The sequence below is a fragment of the Camellia sinensis genome, chromosome 13 (assembly GCF_055761805.1).
Source record: "Camellia sinensis isolate YWXY chromosome 13, ASM5576180v1, whole genome shotgun sequence".
NCBI classification, from domain to species: Eukaryota; Viridiplantae; Streptophyta; class Magnoliopsida; order Ericales; family Theaceae; genus Camellia; species Camellia sinensis.
In genome coordinates this window covers 12,964,335-12,987,064 of record NC_138973.1, presented here as the reverse complement: position 1 = coordinate 12,987,064, position 22,730 = coordinate 12,964,335, and the positions used below count along the sequence as shown (strand labels likewise).

Here is a 22,730-nt window from a genome sequence, read left to right as displayed (position 1 = left end):
TCAATTCATAAATAATTTTGAATAGAAATTTAAATTCCTAACATTAAGAATTTAATTTTCAAAAAATAAAAAATAAAATTCAAAACCTTCTGGCCCAAAAAGTTAAACATTGGCATGCCCAAGTCCAATTAGAGCAGGTGGTGGTAGTGCACATGTGTGTTTGTTTTTGAGTTCAATAGATCTAGTCTATAACCTCCCACTACACAAAACTTAGGTATCCTTTGGGGTCCGCCACAAGATTCGAGCTCAAGGTTTATAAACACACACAATACTTGCCTAGCCAAGCAATGTGGACAAGTTTTATAGCAATCCTGATTTTCTTCCCGTCATTTATCGTATTCCGGACTCGGGTTCCGTGGTTGTATGTCGTTGTCTATACCTTATTTTCATCCTTTACTCTTTGAATTTGAGTTTTGGAATGTCTTGGGCGTGTTTAGAACAAGTTGGTTGCTAATTGGTCTAGAACCTTGTTGCCTAGAATTTTGGTCTTCCGCTCGAGTGGGTCCTTTTGCGCTCGAGCGGGGTTTGCAATCCTTCAGTACTTTGTGCGTCTACAATAATGCTGTAGAAGTGTTTTTCACGCTGAAGCGGAGTTTCTTACTCTCGAGCGAGTCTGAGCTCAAGCGGTCCCTATGGCGCTCGAGCGGCTGTCGAAAATCTGTAAAATATTAGACGAGTATATTCTACGCTCAAGCGGGTCTCATTGTGCTCGAGCAGGTAGTGCCTTACTATTGTGTCTCGGCGCTAGAGCGGCCTTTATTGCGCTCGAGCGGGTCGAATATTTGTGTCTAACGCTCAAGCGTCAAACTCTCCGCTCGAGCAGACTGCACGTATATCAGATCGTGAAAATGACATTTTAAATCACTTTTTCTGTCCTTTCTCCTTTTAAAACTTTCCAAAACCCTAAGTTGAGAGCCTCTCTCTCTAAAATACCCTCTTTCTCTACATTTTGACCTAGACCTAGCGATTGTTGTAGAAACTGTATGATGATTAGATAAACTAAAACTAATCAATTGGAATATGTCATTGAATATGACAATAGTATGTAAACATTGTATATGTGATTAAATTGGTCATTGTATATGACAACGAATTTAAATACATTGTATATGTATCTTTGTTTGGGAGGAGATAGGGGATGTACTCCATTGTTTGGGAGGAGATAGGGGATAGATTCCATGGATAATTAAGTTAGCCAGAGTGTCCAGGGTGAAAGTCCCGAAATCTTATTTATATTTGGGTGTCGGTTCCCTCGGACGTAGTTCCGTAAAATGGCAAGATAACATAAATGGATGATTAATGTTTATATGTGAAGTGTTGGTGATATGAGTAGTAGTCTCATTTTGAATTGTTTGAATAACATTGAACTATGTCAATGAATTGATTCAAATACTTAAAGGGAAGTGGATTTAGTATAATGTAAATGTCGATTGGTTATGGAAATGGTGTAAGCTATGTTACAAGTGTTAAACATTTATCGGGTGCTAATGTTTTAGTTAATTCTCATTTAATGTTTAGCATATCTCTACTGGGCATTGGCTCACCCTACTTGGGACATCATTTTTCAGGTACAGGTGATATGCCGCCTCCAAGATCTTAGCTTGGGAGGTTTTGGAGTTGAAGACTCCCTTTTTGCTATTCATTTTGATGTTCAATGTACATTCAAGCCTAAGGCTTTCTATGTATAGAGTTAGGACTCTTTTGTTTTAACCAAGTGATGTCTTGGAAAGTTGTAAGCCCGTAGGACATATTTGTTTGATATCTTTGTAAAGAATACTCTGATAAATGTAACAGGTAACATTTCTATTATGTTTTATGGATTTTATGAATGGATGATTATATCTTATTTTAAGGGCGTTACAAGTTTTTTCTCATACATTATGGGAAACCCACCAAGTCACCATTTTCATGGAGCACACTTTGGTATCGATTTTCTATTCACCCTATAATGATTTTGAACAATTAAATATACGACATGAATCGCAATGCGGTGAAAAACGCATTGCCACATGGACTTACCAAATTCAGCGCATGGGTCCCACCTCAAATATAGTCCAAAGTTAGGAGGGAAATATGTTTTTACCAAAACCATTTCTAAAAAAACCAAGGATAATTTTGTCTTTTTGGTATGTTTGATCAACGGAATTAATAGTAAGGGAAATAATAATCCATGAGATTAGCATAGGATTTGTTATCTAACTGGATTAGTGTGATACATAATTTCCTCTTGTCCACACTTGTTTTGTAACAAATATAAAAATATATAATCTCAATTACATAACCTGTGTGAGAGAAAATTAATTCTAATTGTCCATGATTAGAAGGTGTCTCAAAATCAACCTTCTAACAACAATTAATGATTTTCTTCACAACAATTAACAATTAGCAATTAATGATTTAATTCCCTCCCTTTACTAGTACCCATAATATTATATGAAATTATTCTCTGTACATATCTTTTAAAAAAAAAAAAATCTCAATGTACGCATTTTGAGTTAAAAAAAATTAAACCCTAATTTTTTTATTGTTGTCAATTTGTTTGCTACACACTTTATACTCATCTATTGTTTGCAAAGCAATACTCTCATAACAACCATCATATTACTTTAGTGATGAAAATGTTAGTTTTTTCGTATATAACTTTTTTTTTCTTATCCCTTCGTGGCTTTCAGTCAGACATCAACTGTCGAATTATTTCATTATATTTGGACATCAATTCCTGAAAGTTTTTTTAATTTTTCTTTTCAAAACAAATTTGTCAAACTAATCACTTTTATTCGGAAGTTAAGTTTCGAATTAAATGTATAATTTCGGAAAGCCCACCGAAATCCCCAAACCGAAAAACATAAAAAAAAAATAAAAAAAAAAAGTGTGTGGAAAGGAGGGTTGAGTGGTGTGTGTACAATGATTATGAGTAAAGGGTATAATTGTAACTTTTAGTGTGTGGATTGAAAAATTTAATTAATAATCAAATTAATAAGTATGTGTACTGAGAAAAGATGTACACTAAGTTAATTCTGTATATGGAAATAGAATTTTCCAAAACGAAGGCTAAATCAGTTTGCCTTTCAATACTCTATTTTAAGTGAAATGTGGGGATAATTTTGTCTATATACCAATTTGATGGAATGATTACTGCTCAAAAAAAAAAAATGAGGTCTTTTTTTTATAAAATGAGTCAATTTTGAACGAGTTTTTAGCAAATCAAATACGAATTAAATTTTAATAATTTGCTTTTTTATAGTGTATATAAGTTTACAGGCTGAGTAATAAATTGTTAAAATTTGATTTAACAGTTGTTGAAAATCATTAACAGTTGTTGAAATTTGAGTAATTTCATTAATTGTTGAAAATTGTTAATTGTTGTGAAGAAAATCATTAATTGTTAATTAAATCATTAATTGTTGTTAGAAGGTTGATTTTGAGACACCTTCTAATCATGGACGATTCGAATTAATTTTCTCTCACACAGGTTAATGATTAATTAATGATTGGGAAAAGTTAGGGATCATGAAAATTTTTTCATGAAAATTTTATAATCCTTGGATTACCTAGATTAGTGTGTGGTGCTTTATTCTAAGTGTAATTTAATGGTCACAAAACTTTCATGATTATTTTCGTAAAAGGTTTTTCATGATACCTATCATTGCTGATAATGATTTTGTTGAAAATCAATTTAATTCTAACAATTAATGATTTAATTTCACAACAATTAATGATTTTTGTCTCTCAATTAATTAAGAATTACTTTCACAGGTTAATTCATAATTAGAATTAAATGATTTAACAATTAGGGCCTCGTTTGGGAAGCGACCCGTTTAGCCAAAAAGTCACTAAAGAAAACCAAAAAGCCAACAATTCATATCAAAAAGTCAAAGATTCTCTTTTTTCTCTACTTTTTGCACATCTTTTCGTAAAAAGTCAAAAATTTATCTCAAACATAATAATTTTTTTTAGCTCATATTTTAGCCAAATAATCGAAAAGTTACTAAATTAGCCTGTTCTCAAACGAGGTCTAGAATTAATTCACAAAATCATTAATTCACAACAATTAATTGTGAATTTTTGAAAAAATATTAAAAGTAAGTCATTTTTGGAAAAATAATGCAAAAATATTTTATTTGCTTTTTGGTCAACCAAACAACATAAAATGAATCAAAAATATTTTATGTTAAACCAAACGAAACCCAAATGTTAAATTATTTCGTTATAAATGTCATCATAATTCTAATTTTAAGTGTGAAATTAAATTTTAAGAGACGTGTTTAATTTTTTATAGTGATGACTTCCCATAAAAAATTAAAAAAATAAAAACATAGCAATGATGAATTTTTCATATTGATGACTTCCCAAATATAAAGTGTATAACGCTTATCATATTGATGAATTTTTTCATATTGATGAATTTTTTATAGTGATGACTTCCAAAAAAAAAAGTGTATAACGCTTATCATATTGAATTTTTCTCTTATAAATGTGACAGCCTCCGTTCCTCATTTGTTATTCTCTCTTTCTCCAAAAAAAAACCATGAATCGGCAAGAAATGCAAATTATAATTGAGAAGCAAGATGATAGAATACAGAAGCTGCAATCAACAGCTTTCCAACTAGCAAATTTTTACTTCATCTTTCAGGGAGTGATATCCACGGTGGTCTCAAATGCCTCATCCTCTGTCAAATGTCAAGACTGGTGGTTCCCCTTCATCCTCTCCTTCATCGCCTCTGCTCTCAACCTCTGCGCGTTGCTCATGATCGGAATCAAGTACAAAAGATCACTCAACCAACAAGATATAAATTGGCAACATTACCAAGAATACGAGCAGAGATTGGAACAAGCAAGAGGTCCAGAATAGGTTATAAACAACAACATTAACAATAGGATACTGGGGATCCATTTACTAAGAAACTACGATCGATTTATCTGTTCATGTACATGAGTTTTTTCGTTGGTTTTTCTTCATTAGCATTGTTTGGTTGCTGGTGGATTCGTTGTAAGGAAATTGATCTCAAGATGCTAAGTGGTGATGATAAATGTGTCAAACTTTGTGACGCTGAAAAGTGCATAAGAATCTGCCCTGAATATTGATGCTGCTCATCATGTGATGGAGTTATTAATTTGCTTCCTTGAATAAAAATCTTATTGGTGTGACTGTCTCTAGCATTCAAATAATAGCACCTGAAACCAGACGTAACTTTGATGGAATAGATATATCTAACTCTTCTCAAGTTACCATTCGTGACTTCTTCACTGCAACTGGTAATTTGAGTTCCATTAAAATGAATTTAAATGGCATACAAATTTTTTCTGTACCTTGTCTTTGTGGGTTATTTTGACAGTTGATGTTGTTGTTGGCCAATCATTTAACTTTTGTTCCCTCATATATAATAAATAAAACAAATGAAAACAGGTGATGACTGTGTGGCTGTCAAATCTGGTTGCTCTAATATTAATATTACAGGAGTTAATTGTGAACCAGGCCATGGTATAAGGTAGTAGAAACTCTCTCTTTGTTTATTTATTTATATTTTTCACATTTTTTTGGGAACATATAAGAGTGTTTTTCATGAGTAAAAGCTGAATTTCAGAGCACAAGGCCTATTAGGCTATTATCTTGACAAAAGTGTCCTTCATGGTCTAAATATTCTCAGATCAAAAGAAAAAAAGAAATCTAATCATTCGAAACAAAATTTATAAAAATAAAATTTTGAAAAAGCATTTCTCTCTATTTGCAGTGTGGAGGCTTAGGAGAGCATGGATCTCAACTCAAATCGATTACATCTGTGAAACCGTAGAGCCTGCATAAAAATAAATATATAAATTTAAAAATCACAAAATACCAAACAGGCCCCAAACAATGAGCAATATGAATTTCATATCTTTGTATCAAGTGCTAAGAAAATTACCATTGGTCGATCACAGCTACTCTTTGCCTGAAAATAAAATCATTAATTTTTTATTAAAACTTATGTATATATTTGTAAGTGTGCATGTGTAGTAAATATTTCAATGCATGAAGATTAATTATAACTTATTTTGTAATTGTTGGAGTCTAAGTGTGAGTCTGAGTCTGAGTCTGAGTCAGAGTTGTCATCTATGTAGCTTGATTTCCCCCACCAAGCTGAACCCTGATCATTGATATGTCCATTGCCATGGATATTGAGACCATCTACACTTGAGAAGTAAATCCAAGTGTTGCTTTAGCAATTTGACCACCCTTTTTTTTGGCCTGGTGCGATAAGAGTTCCTGAGATTTGCCATTAAAATGGCCAAATAAAGAAGTTTCACATATTTGCATATCACAAAATTAATGAACATTAATTTCCACACACAAAAAATGGGCAATGAACATTAACCTAATTTCTTACTTATTCTGTTGAGAAATTGTTTTTATGGATTGTAAATTGAATGAATGAACCATGTATATGATTCTCTCAAATACCGACACAAACACTCACTCACAAATAAATAGCCACACATTGCTTTATTTTTTATCACACCAAAAAATCAAAAAATCAAAAGTAAATAGCCACAAATTCTACCTGTATTTGGACATTTGGAGATTTGCAAGGACCCTCAAAAGCCAGAGGGTTTAGTAAGAATGTCTTGCCGCAGGGTACGTTTAGGGTTGGGGTGCCTCCACTAGCTCCACAAGTAGCTTTCCATGCTTTTACAAATGCCTATTTGAAATGCATATAGTTAATTTCATTTCTTTGTGAAATACAAACACTAAAAAGGATTAAAGAAAGAAAAATCGAGCAAAAAAACAAAAACAAAAGTGCACATTTATATAGAGAGAGGTGTAGGATTGAAGAACATACTTTGGTGTCATCCCTATGTCCATCTCCAGCGGCACCATATTGCATAACGTCAAATGTACTCGTTGGGAAGCTGTCTACTCCAAATGAAGCAATGCAAATTATCAAAAACAAGTTGAGTAGAGCCTGCATCGAGAAGAAGAACAGTTAAATTTCACATTCAAAAATAAATAAATAAAAATTATTCAATGCCCCTAATGAAATTGCTCCAACACCATCTATGAGACATTGAATAATTGCTTCCAACAAACTGATGTAAAGCTGGTGTTGGTGGAAATAATTACTAAAAGAAGGCAATAGATTTTTTCTCTTTTTTTTTTTTTTTTTTGGCTTGGCAAAAAAAAAAATGTTACAAGAGGAGGCAACACTAGTACTTTAAGTTGCTTAGGGATCAAAATGGTTGTTAGAAAAAGAAAAAGAAAAAGAAATTGTGATTCAGAATATGGGAATGGACATATATCTCACCATTCCATACATGCATACAACAATGATGCCCAAAAATAAATGTGTGAAATTGAAATTGTAATTGTAATGTGTAATAACCACTCTTCCATCATTTTTATACACAGTGATATCTGAAAGGGGTATAACATCCTATTCATTTAATTTTTGGACACAGTAACTTTATTGATCCAAATATAAAGTTTCTTCTTTAATTAACTGTATATTTTTTATTTCTTGGGAAAAAGAACTAAACGCTATATACTATGCTAAGAGAGGACTTGCTCAGTAACAACTGATGTGCAGCTTATTGGGCCCGTTTTGGGGCCCATTTTAATAATTCAAACCATTTTCTTTAGAAGATATCGAGTAGAACATACTTACAAAAAAAATAAGTTGATCAGATATTGGTAAAATCAGATATCGGTAATCTTTTTATTAATCTCTAATTTCAATGAAATCGAATTAATTGCCTTCATTGATATATTGCTGCATTTAGATGAAAATGAACGAGTTCAAATATTTCTTATTTCTTATCGATTCCTATCAAAAAAGAACAATTTGAATAGAATGTCCCTTCCTTTCTTCCTTTCTTTTTTTTTTTTTTTTTTTTTGAAATATTTAAAAAAATAAATGGCAAATGCAAGTGTAATTTGATGAAAGGGCTACCAATATCCAATTAACTTTTTTTTTTTTTTTCCAAGTATGTTCTATTTGCTATACTAAGTGAATTGTTCAGAATATTGAAATAGGACTCGAAATGAGCCCAATAAGTTATACAACAGTTGCTACTATGCGCTTTTGAAATGATATATTTGTTAACTTCGGTGTTGAAATCTCTTGGTACATTCATACTATAGATCTTGAGAAACTTCATTAATAATTTGGGAGGTTTGTCTTTACTCTTTTTGCATGTAATTGTGTATGAATTTAAATTGATTATTACATACATATGACGAAAATTGCATTTATACTTTTTGTTTTTAAGTTAAGTTGGATAAAATATCTTTAAGATAAGTACTGGAAAAAAAAATAAGAAAAAAAAAAAAAAGGTGCTATTTTTGAAGTAAACGTCTTATGAAATTTGCACCCTTGGCCACATTGGTGACACTTCTTGTTTTCTTTTTCTTTTTTTTAAATGAAAAAAAAATTAAATAAAATTTAACTTTACTAGTAAAAAATAAAATTTAACTTCTCCAGGTAAAGATCTTCCATTTTAGAATTTTAGGATAAAGATTCAAAAATACTAATCTCTTGTTTGAAACTACGCTTTTGTTAGAAACAATCCTTATGTTGTGTTTGGTGGGGGGATTTGAGGAGGGATTTTGAAAGGGAAAGAGAAAAGATGTGTGAAATTAGGTGAAATGTACGTATATTTTATTCACATTTCACCTAACTTTTCCTTTTCCCTTTTCAAATCCCTCCTCAAATCTTCCAACCAAACACAACGTTAGGGATCAATGTTAGGTTTGGTTGCCATGATTAATTTGAGAAAGATCATTTATTTTCCTTTTCTTAGGAATCAATGTTAGGTTTGGTTGCCATTGAATGATTAAACACAACTTGCACGAACAAGAACTATACACTAATTTGCGAAAAAGTAATGGCTTTGTTAAGCAATATATGATTCATTTGAATTAATACACCAAACTTGTAAAGAAATTGGAAGACAATCTTAATCATGGAGAGAAAAATAACCAAACCCTATAGACTGATACTGTGAATTTGTGACCAAACGTAAAATATCATATTATGAATGGTCATATGGTGTTTGGAATCTCCAATTTCAGTCGGGAAAACATCAAAAATCATAGGTAAAATTTTGGTGACGTGTAATGTATAGCAATATGAAACGCACAATATGTGTATCTTTACAAAATATTTTAAGCTGTTGATTTTCACATCATATTAAATCCAGTATTTAGATTTTTTAAATATTCACATTATGCATTATAATATTTACACAAGTTCACATCATTAAATTTATGGGCATTTTTCTCATCATGATCAAGTGAATATCCTCATTGTCTTTTATTTATGATTTTGTGAATGTTAACATGATAAAATTCGTGAACATTTTTTCATATAGCAAACGTCAACCTTCAAATTGTCAATGTAACCATTCATATTATGATTTAAATAGTTAAGTGAATATTCACATTGTTAAACATTCATATTGTGAAACTTTTTTTTTTTTTTTATTTTACATAATCACATATTCAAGTAAGATCTTATTTAACAGATCCCGTTAAATAGGTTTCAAAAATAAATACATATAACAAAAGTTATGCATTTTTCAAGTTAAATATACCCCCAAACAAAAAAGTCAAAAAAAAAAGTTCAAATTAGAGCACACCATAAGCCCATTTCAAGTTGCTAAGGGCTAAAAAATATCTATAAATGTAAAATTGTCCATAAAACAACTATGAAAATTAAGATTTGGTGAATCAAATTATAAAATAATAAGACTAATTAGAATACAAAAAATATTTTATGAACTAATTGAAATACAATTTCATGAAAAGGGAATTTCTATGATGTCATAAATAAAAACATCTTCATGAGTGTTCTATTTTAAAGTGAACAGTCCATATTAAATTACATCAACTAATACAAAAATTATATCATGATACTTATAATTAAAAAAAATGATTATTATGTTAATAAGGCTACACTCACCATATTTTTACATGATATCTAATGTGTGACAAACACAATGATTATTGTAATGATACCATATAAGCATCAATCATATTCAACTATTAATAATAGGAGTAGATTATGCGTGCTAAATGAAAAACGATATAAAAATATGATAAAGATAGAATTAATTTTTTATGAATAATTTTAATGGTGTCAATTATCAAAATCTCTCAAAAAATTTATACAATACTACAATATAAAATCAAAATTCAGTGGGTTCAATTGCGCCCACTACCTCATCCTCATGCATAAAGCTCCGCCCATGTTCACCATTCATGCATATATGCATCCATGTCACCAAGTGAGCACCCCCTACGATGGCACTGCAAAACCATATTTCGAAACAGCAAGTATAATATAAGAAAAGAAACTCAATACACAATAAATTCTGAATCTCAAAGTATCAATGAAATACGAATGCGAAAATATCATGAAACAGTATGGGTGGCAGCCAAATCATCTTTCTTATCTCTCTTTTCTTTGGGAGGTGGAGTGTTGGTATCAATGCAATCTTCTATAGAGAACCTATTTTGATCTATTTGGTAGAGTGTGGTCCAATTCTCTAAACAGCTGCCACTAGGAAGAATCCTAGTGTGGCGATTATAGAAACAACAAAAAAATGGATGCAAAGCGAGAAAGATATAAGGTGGAGATGAAAAGCTAGAGAGAGAGAGAGAAAAACAAACATGACTATCAAACAAAGTTATCTAGGATGAATAGAACATACTATATGTAGACATATCAATCTGCTCGGGAAGCTCCTTTATATCCACCTCAAACCTCTCCTGAACCTGCGATCAACCCAATGCACGTGTAATCAAGCCATTTAGAAATTGAACATCATTACTCATGCAAAAAATAAACCATAAAAGCTCCTCACCTGATTGAGAACATCAGAATCTGATGCAGACGAAACAAATGTGATTGCAAGCCCTTTCGTACCAAATCTACCAGCTCTACCCACCTGCAAAGAATTTGATAAGAAAGCTCAGGAATGATACAAGAAACGAGAAGCTGGCCTTGACATACAAGACAAGCTAAAAAACACTGCCTACCCTGTGCAGATAAGTATCTGCTGAATCTGGCATGTCATAGTTAATGACAATGTTAACACGTTCAATGTCGATTCCCCTACCAACCAGATCTGTTGCCACGAGTATCCTCTTGTGCCCCTCCTTGAAACCCTTGTAGCGTGTCAACCTACAAAAGTTAAAAGTGCATATATACATGAATATCCACATCAATGGAAAATATACAAGACAAGCTGCAGAGGAAAGTTTATAATTGGTAACTCTCTAGTAAGCTAAAACAATCTAAAAGAGAAATGAAGCGCAGCAACAAGATCCAATTAAAACTGGAACTCGACTTCCAAAAACCAAAAAAAAAGGAGTCAGTTCAAACAGCATTGTGCTCGAAATTGGATGACCAATTCTCCAAACCAAAGTGGTCTATTCGGATGATGGGTTAACAGTGAAACAAACCAAACCATAATTTATGACTGGAATTAACTGCTCCATGCCAAAAAAATGATAGCTGTCACAGCATAGCCAGTCTTAATGACAAGAGAATTAACAAGCATAATGTGGTACATGTAGATTCAGAACATGTCAGCAACTAAATGGCATATGTACTACTGAAAAAACAGCCATAAGTAAATGTGCATTTTCTAGAGGAATGTAAACATTTTTGCTATAATACAAACCTTTCTTCCTGGGACATACCAGAATGGATGCAGATTGATGGAAAATTACACTCCACCAGCAATTTGTTCAGCTCAGCAGCTCTGCTCACACTTTTGACGAATATAACAACATGATTGAAGTCCAGTGCATCAAGAAGGTCATTCAGCTTGCGGTTTTTCTCCAGCTCACTCAATTTGATATAGTGCTGACACAAGGAAAAAATGGAGAGGTAAGACAATGGTTAAAAATAAGGTAAAGACCAAAAACCAAACTTCCAAAGCAATACCTGTACAAGACCATGAAGGGTCAATTTCGCCTCGTCATCAACATAAATTTCCATTGGCTGAAAGGAAAAAATGTCACAGTAAAGCATATTAGGAGCCTTCCTGAAGGCAATGGAATCCAGCACGAAATGAATGATGGATGAACATCCCTTTAATCAAGATTCCGGTCCATCTGATTTGTCTCCTTGCAGATATTCTAAGTCACAAGAAGCAAGTCCACTGTTGCTCAACATATACACTATTATGTAACCAAAAAGAGCCACAGGTAAGACATCCGCCATCAACCCCCTTAAAAACCCACACTCAAGGCCTAAAGTAAACAAGAAAATAACTAGGGATGTGAACAAAAGAAAAAATAAGGTACTGAAGAATGAAGAGACTAACCCCACACATCAGACCTAAAGACCGATCTTTCTTCTGCCACTACCCCTCCCCTATCACATTACATGCCTAGGTAGAATATTGAATAATAGGCATAAACAAAATGCAAAACTGAAAGCATAGAAGGCAGCAAGCCTGCAACCACTGCATTCCTAACTATTTATCGCCAGCAGAAAGCTGACATTTATGGAAAAGGATTCTTCTAAATTCAAGTAGAACTGGTCATGGGACATTACATCTTGCATAAATTTCTTGCAAACAGGACGGATTTCCTTGCTGAGTGTTGCAGAAAACATCATAACTTGTTTGTCATGAGGAGTCATCTTGAATATCTCCTGCACATCTCTCCTCATGTCTGCAGTACATATGAAGCAAAGAAATTACAAGGTATCAGAAACCTTAAACAAATCATGTGGTAGTCGTGGTGTTTTGGGGGGGGGCTGGGGTTAAATGGGGAACATACCAAGTGACTCGAGCATCTTGTCACATTCATCAAGGATAAAATGCCTCACATTCCTCAGAGAAAGATCCTTTTCTCTAGCAAGTGCCAGTATTCTTCCAGGTGTTCCAACAACAATGTGAGGGCATTCATTCTTCAGTAGGTCCTTGTGAATTTTGATACTGACACCACCATAGAAAACAGCAACCTTGATGTCTGGCAAATAAGTGCTGAACCTCTCAAACTCATGGCAGATCTGCAGTAATGATAACCACCAAAAAGAAAGAAAACTAATAAGATAGAAATTGGATTGTCTATGCATACATACATGTCTGTGTGCGTTGTTTGAGGAAGAGAGAGTAATAGATAAGGGTTTAAGCCCTAAGATTTAGATATACGCCTGGTAAGCTAATTCCCTTGTATGACATAGAACAAGGGCAGCAACTTGACCTGCAACAGGCTCAATTTGCTGCAATGTTGACAGAACAAAAACAGCAGTTTTCCCCATCCCAGATTTCGCTTGACATATGACATCCATACCCAATATTGCTTGAGGGATACACTCATGTTGCACTGATGAAGAGCCAAAGAAAATCGGAGGGAAGGAACCCTCAGTTTTAATTGAAAGCTTTACCAAACCATTTTACTTCTTCAAAATCAAGAGTATGATAATAGTTATTTACCTGAGAAATGTAAAACCAAAATTGTTGAGGTTGCAAGAAGCTAATCGTCAAAAAATAAAAAATAAATATTGGAAGATGAAAGAAAGGAGAAAAAAAATAGGCAGCTACCCAGAACATGATTTTAAGACAATATTAAGTATAATGTGTCGACATATTCAACACCAGCAAATAACAACAATAATAATCACTATCTATTTAAAAATAAGCCATAATATCTAAAACTTACCAAAGTGAAACTAAGTAATAGGAGATCCATGACAACCACAACCAGAAAGATATATATATATATATATATATAGAGAGAGAGAGAGAGAGAGAGAGTTCAGAAGTAATTTTCAAAAAGTACAAATCTTATGCGTTTCAATTACAGATGCTCATCTTTCTTTAATCTAAATTCTACAAAAGCCTAAGAAGACAGCTAGACATCAACAGATGGATGAACATAACATTATGAACAAAACTGAAAGAAAAACAAAATAAATAGTTATTCTAAGCCATAAAAAATCCATTTGAAAATGGGGAACATACCAAGTGACTCGAGCATCTTGTCACATTCATCAAGGATAAAATGCCTCACATTCCTCAGAGAAAGATCCTTTTCTCTAGCAAGTGCCAGTATTCTTCCAGGTGTTCCAACAACAATGTGAGGGCATTCATTCTTCAGTAGGTCCTTGTGAATTTTGATACTGACACCACCATAGAAAACAGCAACCTTGATGTCTGGCAAATAAGTGCTGAACCTCTCAAACTCATGGCAGATCTGCAGTAATGATAACCACCAAAAAGAAAGAAAACTAATAAGATAGAAATTGGATTGTCTATGCATACATACATGTCTGTGTGCGTTGTTTGAGGAAGAGAGAGTAATAGATAAGGGTTTAAGCCCTAAGATTTAGATATACGCCTGGTAAGCTAATTCCCTTGTATGACATAGAACAAGGGCAGCAACTTGACCTGCAACAGGCTCAATTTGCTGCAATGTTGACAGAACAAAAACAGCAGTTTTCCCCATCCCAGATTTCGCTTGACATATGACATCCATACCCAATATTGCTTGAGGGATACACTCATGTTGCACTGATGAAGAGCCAAAGAAAATCGGAGGGAAGGAACCCTCAGTTTTAATTGAAAGCTTTACCAAACCATTTTACTTCTTCAAAATCAAGAGTATGATAATAGTTATTTACCTGAGAAATGTAAAACCAAAATTGTTGAGGTTGCAAGAAGCTAATCGTCAAAAAATAAAAAATAAATATTGGAAGATGAAAGAAAGGAGAAAAAAAATAGGCAGCTACCCAGAACATGATTTTAAGACAATATTAAGTATAATGTGTCGACATATTCAACACCAGCAAATAACAACAATAATAATCACTATCTATTTAAAAATAAGCCATAATATCTAAAACTTACCAAAGTGAAACTAAGTAATAGGAGATCCATGACAACCACAACCAGAAAGATATATATATATATATATAGAGAGAGAGAGAGAGAGAGAGTTCAGAAGTAATTTTCAAAAAGTACAAATCTTATGCGTTTCAATTACAGATGCTCATCTTTCTTTAATCTAAATTCTACAAAAGCCTAAGAAGACAGCTAGACATCAACAGATGGATGAACATAACATTATGAACAAAACTGAAAGAAAAACAAAATAAATAGTTATTCTAAGCCATAAAAAATCCATTTGAATAAATATCTTGCCTTCAGATGGATGCTCAAATCCAGAGTCCACAATAGCCCACAGAAGCTCTGGCTTCAAAAGAAAATCTCTGAATACGGAGCTGTGAATTCCGACATAGCCCCTACAAAAAATAAATAAATAGGAGAATGAATCAGAAATTTAGAATATATGATAACATTTATCCAGACTGAAACATCACACAATAAGATTTATAAAGATTGGAACATCACTGGAGAAAGGCGCAGACTTGACAATTTATACCAGAGCAGAAGCATCTACAAAAATACGACTTAGAAGAAAAATGCAATTTTCTTGTAAAACACATCACTTGATAATAAAATCAGTGGAGAGACCTGAAGTGTCAAGTGAAAGCAGAATATCACAGACCCAGCACCTCACCTCCACCCGCTCCCAACACAAGGAAGAAGGAAACAGAAAAAATACGAACTTTGACGTATTATAAATTGTAATGACAAGCCTTTATTATTTCAGAAGATCATAAAAAACAAAGTAACTAAATGTGTAACAAAAATGCAAACAGTCGGCAACAAATTGCTGTACAACTCTTACTTTGGCATATTCTACAACAGAACACCATACTTAACTATTTCCAAATTGATAAACATGAAAAAGAATTTAAAGACCTTATAAATCTCACCAAGAAATATATTTGGTCAAAACATACTCAATTTATGATACCAAGTTTAATATTTTTGTGATAACCCGAAAAAGATCCAAGGAATAATTACAGCCTAGTTTACATCTCCAAGTGAAAATTCCTGGAAATAACCAAATAGAAACAAAGCCAAAAAGCATAGTTTAAATCCCAGTTTCAGTATCAAAGATCGAAACTTCCATGTAAACACACGTCCACTAGCAATAAATCAACAACACAAAAACACACGTACATATACATATATATAGTTGGAAAGTGAGCTAAGAATTGAAATTTTGAACTGACTTCTTGGCGGATTCACCGTTGACTTTGGCGGCAACAGAGTCGGGGACTTTCTCGTCTTCTTCGTAGTCGAGAAGCTCTTCCTCGTAAGCATCGTTGTCCTTTGTTTCGCCCCTTCTAAAATCATATAAGAAAAATTTAAGAGTTGCGTTAGGGTTACGAATTCAAACTAGAAAGAGACTTAGAGATTTTGATGGTTCACCTTCGAATCTGTAACAAGGTTGGGTGGGGTTAGGGTTTGAAAAATCTGCAGAGAAAAATTGTTAGGAAAATATATGAATGAAGAGAGAAACCTCAGGCAGTGAGAGAATGATAGGGTTTCGTTTTTGCCTCGAGTGGTCGATTATTATATAAAATTATTTGTGCCCACATTTATTAAAAACAAAAATGATTTATTTATCTTGCGATCGCTTGGACGATCATTCGGATAATCGATGCAATCTTCGTGTAATTGTCATTTTCATTGATTGTAGCTGTTACTCCGATTGTCGGATGACGGGCAAGATTTACATCAAATGATTGATTAAATTATCGACATATATAAATTCAAACAATTTAAACAGGTCCAGATTTGGAAATATAATATTATTCTATAAAAAAAATTGTTACAATTTTACCGTTGCGGTCAAAATTTATATTTTTAAAAAAAATGTATCATTTTATATTTTAGTAAATTACATTGATTTTTTTTTTTTAAGGTATGCCAATCATTAAAGTAATTACTCATTGTTTTTAAAAATTCATCAAATAGTACATGTACTCACGTGGCCTTAAAAATTAATGACAAATTGAGAAAATAAAATAGTATATTGACATTGTTTTACGAATCTTGATACATGTTTATTGCTTAACTGAGACTTATGAGTTATCAATTTTTGTTTTACTTCTCCTAAATGTAGAGCTAAGATCTTTGTTAAGCAATTTTTCTTTTAATCCATTGTTTCTGTAAGTCTGTCGTCACATGATGTGAGATGAGAATCTCAAAATAAATAAATTGCACATTAAGACCAAAAAAATAAATAAATAAATTCAAAAGAGAGGATCTGACGCCTCCCAAATGCAATGGGATGCACCTAGTTAGTCTTGTTCCTCCCAAGCATCAAAAGATCACTTATCTCTCTGATAAATATACATTTACTTGGAATTTTTACAATTTCAAATTTATATTATTCTTTACATACTAATTTCTGGAAACAATATCATTTTATTCAACCACTCATATGCTGATCACATTGAATGCGTGTTCTAGTGATTGCAAGAGGCTAAGCAGTCACCAATGGCCATCTGAGTAATTTCTAAAAGCTGTGTATGAAATCATTCAATTGCTTCTGAAGCAAATGGGTTGCCACATATTCAAGATGAAACACATATAAAACATGGGTCTTCCCCTAAACCGGTGCCACTCAGCCGAGGTTTCCAACAGCTACTAGCAACCATCTCAACCGCAATATAAATCCAAATCTAAATTATTTGACAAAAAATACTTCAAAGGTGAAAGATGTCCTTTGCATACTTCATGTGAAATCTTTGGCTTTCACTCCTTGCAAAACTGTTAGGCCTCTCGGCCTTTAATTCAAACAAATAATGATTCTATTTCTTAACAGCTTATATAAAGTTAAAAGTTGATGACAAATAAGTAAAAGTTTCCGGACAATCATCCTTTCAACTTATTTATGCTACTTTTTACTCCTAAGAGCTATAATAATTAGCAAATACTCTCACAAATATTCCCAAAATGAAATATAAAAACAAAAGTATAAAGTAGCCCCTAATAAGTTGCAGCAACGGAGTAAATATGCACGCATTCAGAGGGGTACGCACACCACAGGCCAAGAGCTTTTCCTATCACATATTTTAGCAAATCTGGAGCCAAGCATCATAAGAGAATTCCAAAAAAAAATGCCCACAGTAACAACACCCCCTGGACTTTGTCATAATTTAACATTAATTTCACAGTCAACCCAAAAATCATTCAAAATATTATTTGTCACAAAACAAACCAAACCAGACCAAGTGAAGCTTGACCGCCAAAAAAGGGAGCACAAAGGAGTAACATTGTAGTCATATAGAGAGCAGCAGCTTCTATTGAAAAGCTTTCAGAAAGAAAAAAAAAAATTAATAAAAAATCTACAAAAGAAGTTATACAGAGGTCCACAGAGTCTTGGTTTGAACATTGGGATCTAATACACCACTGAATGAGACTCCCCCAAATTACTTAGCTGCTTGCTCTATAACAACACTTTTTTTCCATGCTGCATCTGACTCATTAATTTTCAGTGGAGGCAATGAAAACATGCTTACTGTTGAACTTTCACTTCGAATCTTATTCAAGACCTCCAACGCTTTTAAGGTTTGCGTCATGTACATACTCTATGTTTTTAATTTCTGCAAGTTCTTCAGGAACTTCCTCGAGCCTGCCTTCACTTGTGGGAATAGTCGGGGTGTTGAGCTCTTCTTTCCCTTTAGCAGCTTGATATGATGCAGCCAATTGCTCATTCATTGAGAAAAATGGATCAAGCATTCTCTCACACTCCTTCACAAGCTTGTTAAGAATGTCAGTTGTGAAGCATGGTTCATGCAAAACCTTTTGGATGAAAGGCAATCGAATTAGGGCACCACTTCGTTTGTCATATTTCTTCAGTATCTTCACCAGTCCTGTGAGGAGCAAAGTTGAGTTAAAAACAATCATTTCCAGCTTTCAATAAAAAGAAGACATCAACATTAGCATAGCAAAATCTTTTATCAACTTAAAACCATACTCAAACCTTGATTTTACCTTGTCAATAAATAATAAACCTACAAGAATAAAGCCCTAGCCCACCACAACCTTAATTCCAATTCCCTGACTTAAGGCAAAGCCCTACATCAGATCCTTTTTGAAATCTCTAATCCAATCACTACTTCCTTTCAACACCATTTTTTGCTATGTTTTCTTCTTAAGAAGTCATGAGAGATAATGCCTTCATAATGGATACCTACCAATAGATAAACATGCATAGGCATATGCAGAGCATATTCCATCATATAGAAAAGTTCATCTTCATATTTCAAACAGAATTTGACAGTAGATTGCTTGTATTTCATATTTCAACAAACTTGATGATCTTAAAGAAACCATATGGGCAGCCAAATTTTGTGTTTTCTTACTTTCACATCAAATACAAGTAAGTTTCCCATTACATACATATCCCTCAATGAAAATAACCTAACTAAATTGTGGAAGAAAGTGAACAAGATCACCCCTGAACAAATCTCCTCATTTTTGCAACCCTCAAGTGAACAAAAGCTTTGTCCCAATTAATCTAAAGCTATGTTTGGTTGGGGGATTTGGGAAGAAATTTGGAAAGAAAAAATAAAAAAGTGTGTGAAATTATGTGAAGTGAAATTATGTGAAATGTAAGTACATTTTATTCACATTTCACCTATATTTTTCCTTTTCCTTTCCCTTTCCAAATCCCCTAACCAAACACAGCCTAAGGAAATATGTTATCAAACTTCAACTCAATGTTAAGAAGTGATCTGGTACTAACATAGTACCTAAACAATGAGTGGGAGGCAGTAAACAAAATTTCATAACAGGTGCAATTTCAAAGAAGTTCAATACGGGCCATTCACACAGAGGACAATTCTGGGTTCATCCACTAGATCATTTGATGCTAGATTATCCACCACTTTATACAAGTTATTACAACTTTTAAGGTAAGAGGGAAAAAGTACCTGTATAGTTAAGGGCACTGTAATTAAACAATAGAACCATCTCTCCATGAAAATCTACAATCTCCCTCCCTACAGTCATCAACTCTTCATTTGAATCCTGAACCTCTGCTACCCTATCTTGCAAAACCTGTACTCCAATCAAAACAAAAGTGAAGAGAAAAGAATTGTTTCAATACATCATCACTGTGCAAATCTGCTCCCTTCTCACCAGAAGGTATGCTACATGGCATCAAATATTTTCCATATAAACATGCTAAAAAACAACAAAAGGAAAAAATAAACAAATCAATACATAGATAAGGGCATGCTGCTCATTGAAGCTTGCTAAACAACAAAATATAGGCCAGGAGCACGTCCTGGTGTTAAACTTAATATAATACTTGATAACCAAACCAAATATAATACTTAATATAACATTCGATGAGCGCAAACCTACTTGAATTATGACTTTTTAAAAAGAAAATTAAAGAAATGAAAATGCACAATTGAAGCAAAGTTATCAAATTATAACATTTTGATACTGTAGCATACTCAAATTATTATTATTTTCACACTAACTATTGGAAAATGCTCTAACATTTCCCTACACTATTTTCGTGCATATGATTAGATGCATGTATGTATACATATGAAATTCAATACATATATATACACAAATTTAATATGTATGTATGTATGTTTGTATGTATGTATGTGTGTGTATTGAGAATTAGATTAATTAGATCAAAATTCAACTCAAATAATTCAACGAAGAAAAAAACAAATCAATAATAAGTTTCCACTTGAATCAGAAATTAGATTAATCAAATTACAAATAAAAAAATGGATAAATACCTTTAATCTGATGACGTACTCTTCCTCTTTATCAACGAAGAAACCATTGAACTTGTCAATCTCATCCTCTAAGAGCCTCACAAAATCGATCACCTCCTTCGTCACAACCTCCTCCTCCTCCGCTCCGCCGTCGTCGGTCAATTTGCGGCGTTTAACGACGCTACTAGTAGTACAACTAGTCTCGCCATCTTTGGGGTAGATCAGACGCAACTGCTTCTTGAGATCCTTGTAGGTCAAGAACTTGTCTCGCCATTCAGGAAAGGTTTGATCGATTAGTTCGCAGAGATGCTTCCAGAATTTCATGTTCGTCGCGTTTGGATTCCAAAACTCGGTCTTTTCGTGCGTGGTGTCGCAGAGATGAGCATATACAGATAGATTTCGTGTATTGTATTGTATGTATAGGACAAGGGTTGTTTAGAAGAGAGAGAGAGAGAGAGAGAGAGAGCGAGAGGTGAGAACGAGAGAGAGAGAGATAATGATTGAGAGATATGATGCGGAGGAACAGAACCTTAGAATATGCGAGGAACAGAATAAAGAATATCCTATTTCTATCTTGTCAAAGGCAAAATGGATATATCATCGTCTTCGGTTATATGCTCTTCGTTTTGACCGTTAGATTTTGTTGGATTTGGATTTGGATATGGATTGGATTGGTGTCAAGTCAAGCATGTTTGGCAAATTTTCAATGATCTTAAATTTTTTTTTTTTTTAACATGAATTACACTATGTAATTTAAAAAACAATAGTGACAGATGCCTCGAATTCGATGTCTTGAATTTGGCTCGACTGCTTTTTTTTTTTTTTTTTTTTTTTTTTTTTTTTTTTTTTTGCCGTGTTAGTTTTTTTTTTTTTTTTAAGTTTAATATAAAATATTATACATTTTTCATCAACTCATCATATAAAATTAATAAAATTTAACCAACAGTTTAACTAATCAGTCAATTTTATCACTTAATCAATCCAACTTAATTGGCTGATCAGTTAGACTGTTGGTTAAAATTCGTTAATTCTATATAATTTTGTACGATGAGTTAGAATAGGATGTCTAGTTTTTTGGCACACCCCTGTATATAACCACTTTTAAAAAAAAATAAAAATAAAATAAAAAACCAACACAACCTAACACATAAAATTAAATTAAATTAAAAAAAATTAATCAGTCAATTTTATTACCCAATCAATCCAACCCAACTCACTTACAAAATGTCTAATTTTTTGGTACACCCTTATACATAATCACCCCTATAAAGAAAAGAGAGGAAAAAAAAATTTAAAAAAAAAAAACCAAACTAAAACAGCTTTGGAGAAAAAAAAAAAAAAAATTGATTTAGAGGCAAATTCGAGCCTCAAATTCGAGGCCTGAATCATTTTTGTTTAAAAAATTATAAACATTTTTTTATTTTAAAAAATTATTTACCAAAATTAATTCAAAAATAAAATTTTTAATTGTCTGTATATATCGTGCTAAAATTATTTAAATTACTAATTAAAATATATTTTTGATATCATTAAATACTATTAATTAATTTAATGACTTATTAATAAAAATGACTATTTGTTATAAAATTAAAACTTCAAGCGATGATATGTAATTTTCAAAATTACATAAATAATTTATATTTTAAGTAAATCTCAAAAAGTGTATTTATAATTTATTCTTGTTTAAGTCTTTTTTGAGAAGCACACAAATAAGTTTCTTATTAGATTATTGGCTTATTTTAGTCACATTATTTCTCTATTTTCCTGCGTTTCTTTTTGTAATAAACAAAAAAAAAAAAGCATCTTATATGTTGCGGAACTTTTTTCATAAATCACGTTTCTAACACTTTTATACCATAAAACCTAAATTATTTTTTATTATCACATTAGGCCCCATTAAGTGTAGTAAGATTAAAGTACTCTCTCTCTTCATTCACTACAAGAAAAAACACTTTTGGCGACCACCTATTTTTTTGGTCGCAAATAGTCCACTTTCTGCGACTAAAATTTAACTTTTGGCGACCACAATTTTTTGGTCGCGGAAAATCACCTTTTGGCGACCAAAAAAAAAAGTTGGTCGCGGAAAGTATACTATTGGCGACCAAAGGCTTTTTTGGTGGCGGAAGA

General features: G+C 32.7%; 3 protein-coding genes across 18 annotated transcripts; all 3 read right to left on the bottom strand.

Annotated features, from left to right (window-relative positions):
* Window positions 1-5,903: 5,903 nt before the first annotated feature.
* LOC114278400 (DEAD-box ATP-dependent RNA helicase 15) lies at window positions 5,904-16,603 on the bottom strand. 16 transcript variants are annotated; one of them, XM_082901493.1, is made up of 16 exons: window positions 16,276-16,598; window positions 16,077-16,190; window positions 15,136-15,236; window positions 14,383-14,505; window positions 13,957-14,188; window positions 13,196-13,428; window positions 12,770-13,001; window positions 12,543-12,661; window positions 11,928-11,984; window positions 11,662-11,846; window positions 11,015-11,159; window positions 10,840-10,923; window positions 10,687-10,750; window positions 6,819-6,941; window positions 6,540-6,677; window positions 5,904-6,244 (listed from the first exon to the last, which is right to left on the bottom strand). In XM_082901493.1, the coding sequence occupies exons 6-14, from the start codon at window positions 13,310-13,312 to the stop codon at window positions 6,868-6,870; spliced, it is 1,077 nt and encodes a 358-aa protein (XP_082757619.1). In that variant the 5' UTR covers window positions 13,313-13,428; window positions 13,957-14,188; window positions 14,383-14,505; window positions 15,136-15,236; window positions 16,077-16,190; window positions 16,276-16,598; the 3' UTR covers window positions 5,904-6,244; window positions 6,540-6,677; window positions 6,819-6,867. The 16 variants fall into 16 exon arrangements, with proteins under 16 accessions (XP_082757619.1, XP_082757618.1, XP_082757615.1 ...); XM_082901492.1 differs by having other exon boundaries at window positions 14,383-14,615; window positions 16,276-16,417; XM_082901489.1 differs by having other exon boundaries at window positions 13,146-13,428; window positions 16,276-16,417.
* Window positions 14,089-16,911, bottom strand: LOC145805215 (DEAD-box ATP-dependent RNA helicase 15-like). The gene is made up of 5 exons (XM_082900285.1): window positions 16,898-16,911; window positions 16,077-16,190; window positions 15,136-15,236; window positions 14,331-14,505; window positions 14,089-14,188 (listed from the first exon to the last, which is right to left on the bottom strand). Exons 1-5 carry the CDS (start codon window positions 16,909-16,911, stop codon window positions 14,089-14,091), a joined length of 504 nt encoding a protein of 167 aa, XP_082756411.1.
* A 1,230-nt stretch (window positions 16,912-18,141) lies between these two features.
* LOC114278398 (SPX domain-containing protein 1) lies at window positions 18,142-21,200 on the bottom strand. The gene is given in 4 exon segments (XM_028220415.2): window positions 18,142-18,441; window positions 18,443-18,728; window positions 19,791-19,917; window positions 20,625-21,200. Coding segments are annotated over 4 exon segments (873 nt in total). The 5' UTR covers window positions 20,928-21,200; the 3' UTR covers window positions 18,142-18,284.
* Window positions 21,201-22,730: the final 1,530 nt, after the last annotated feature.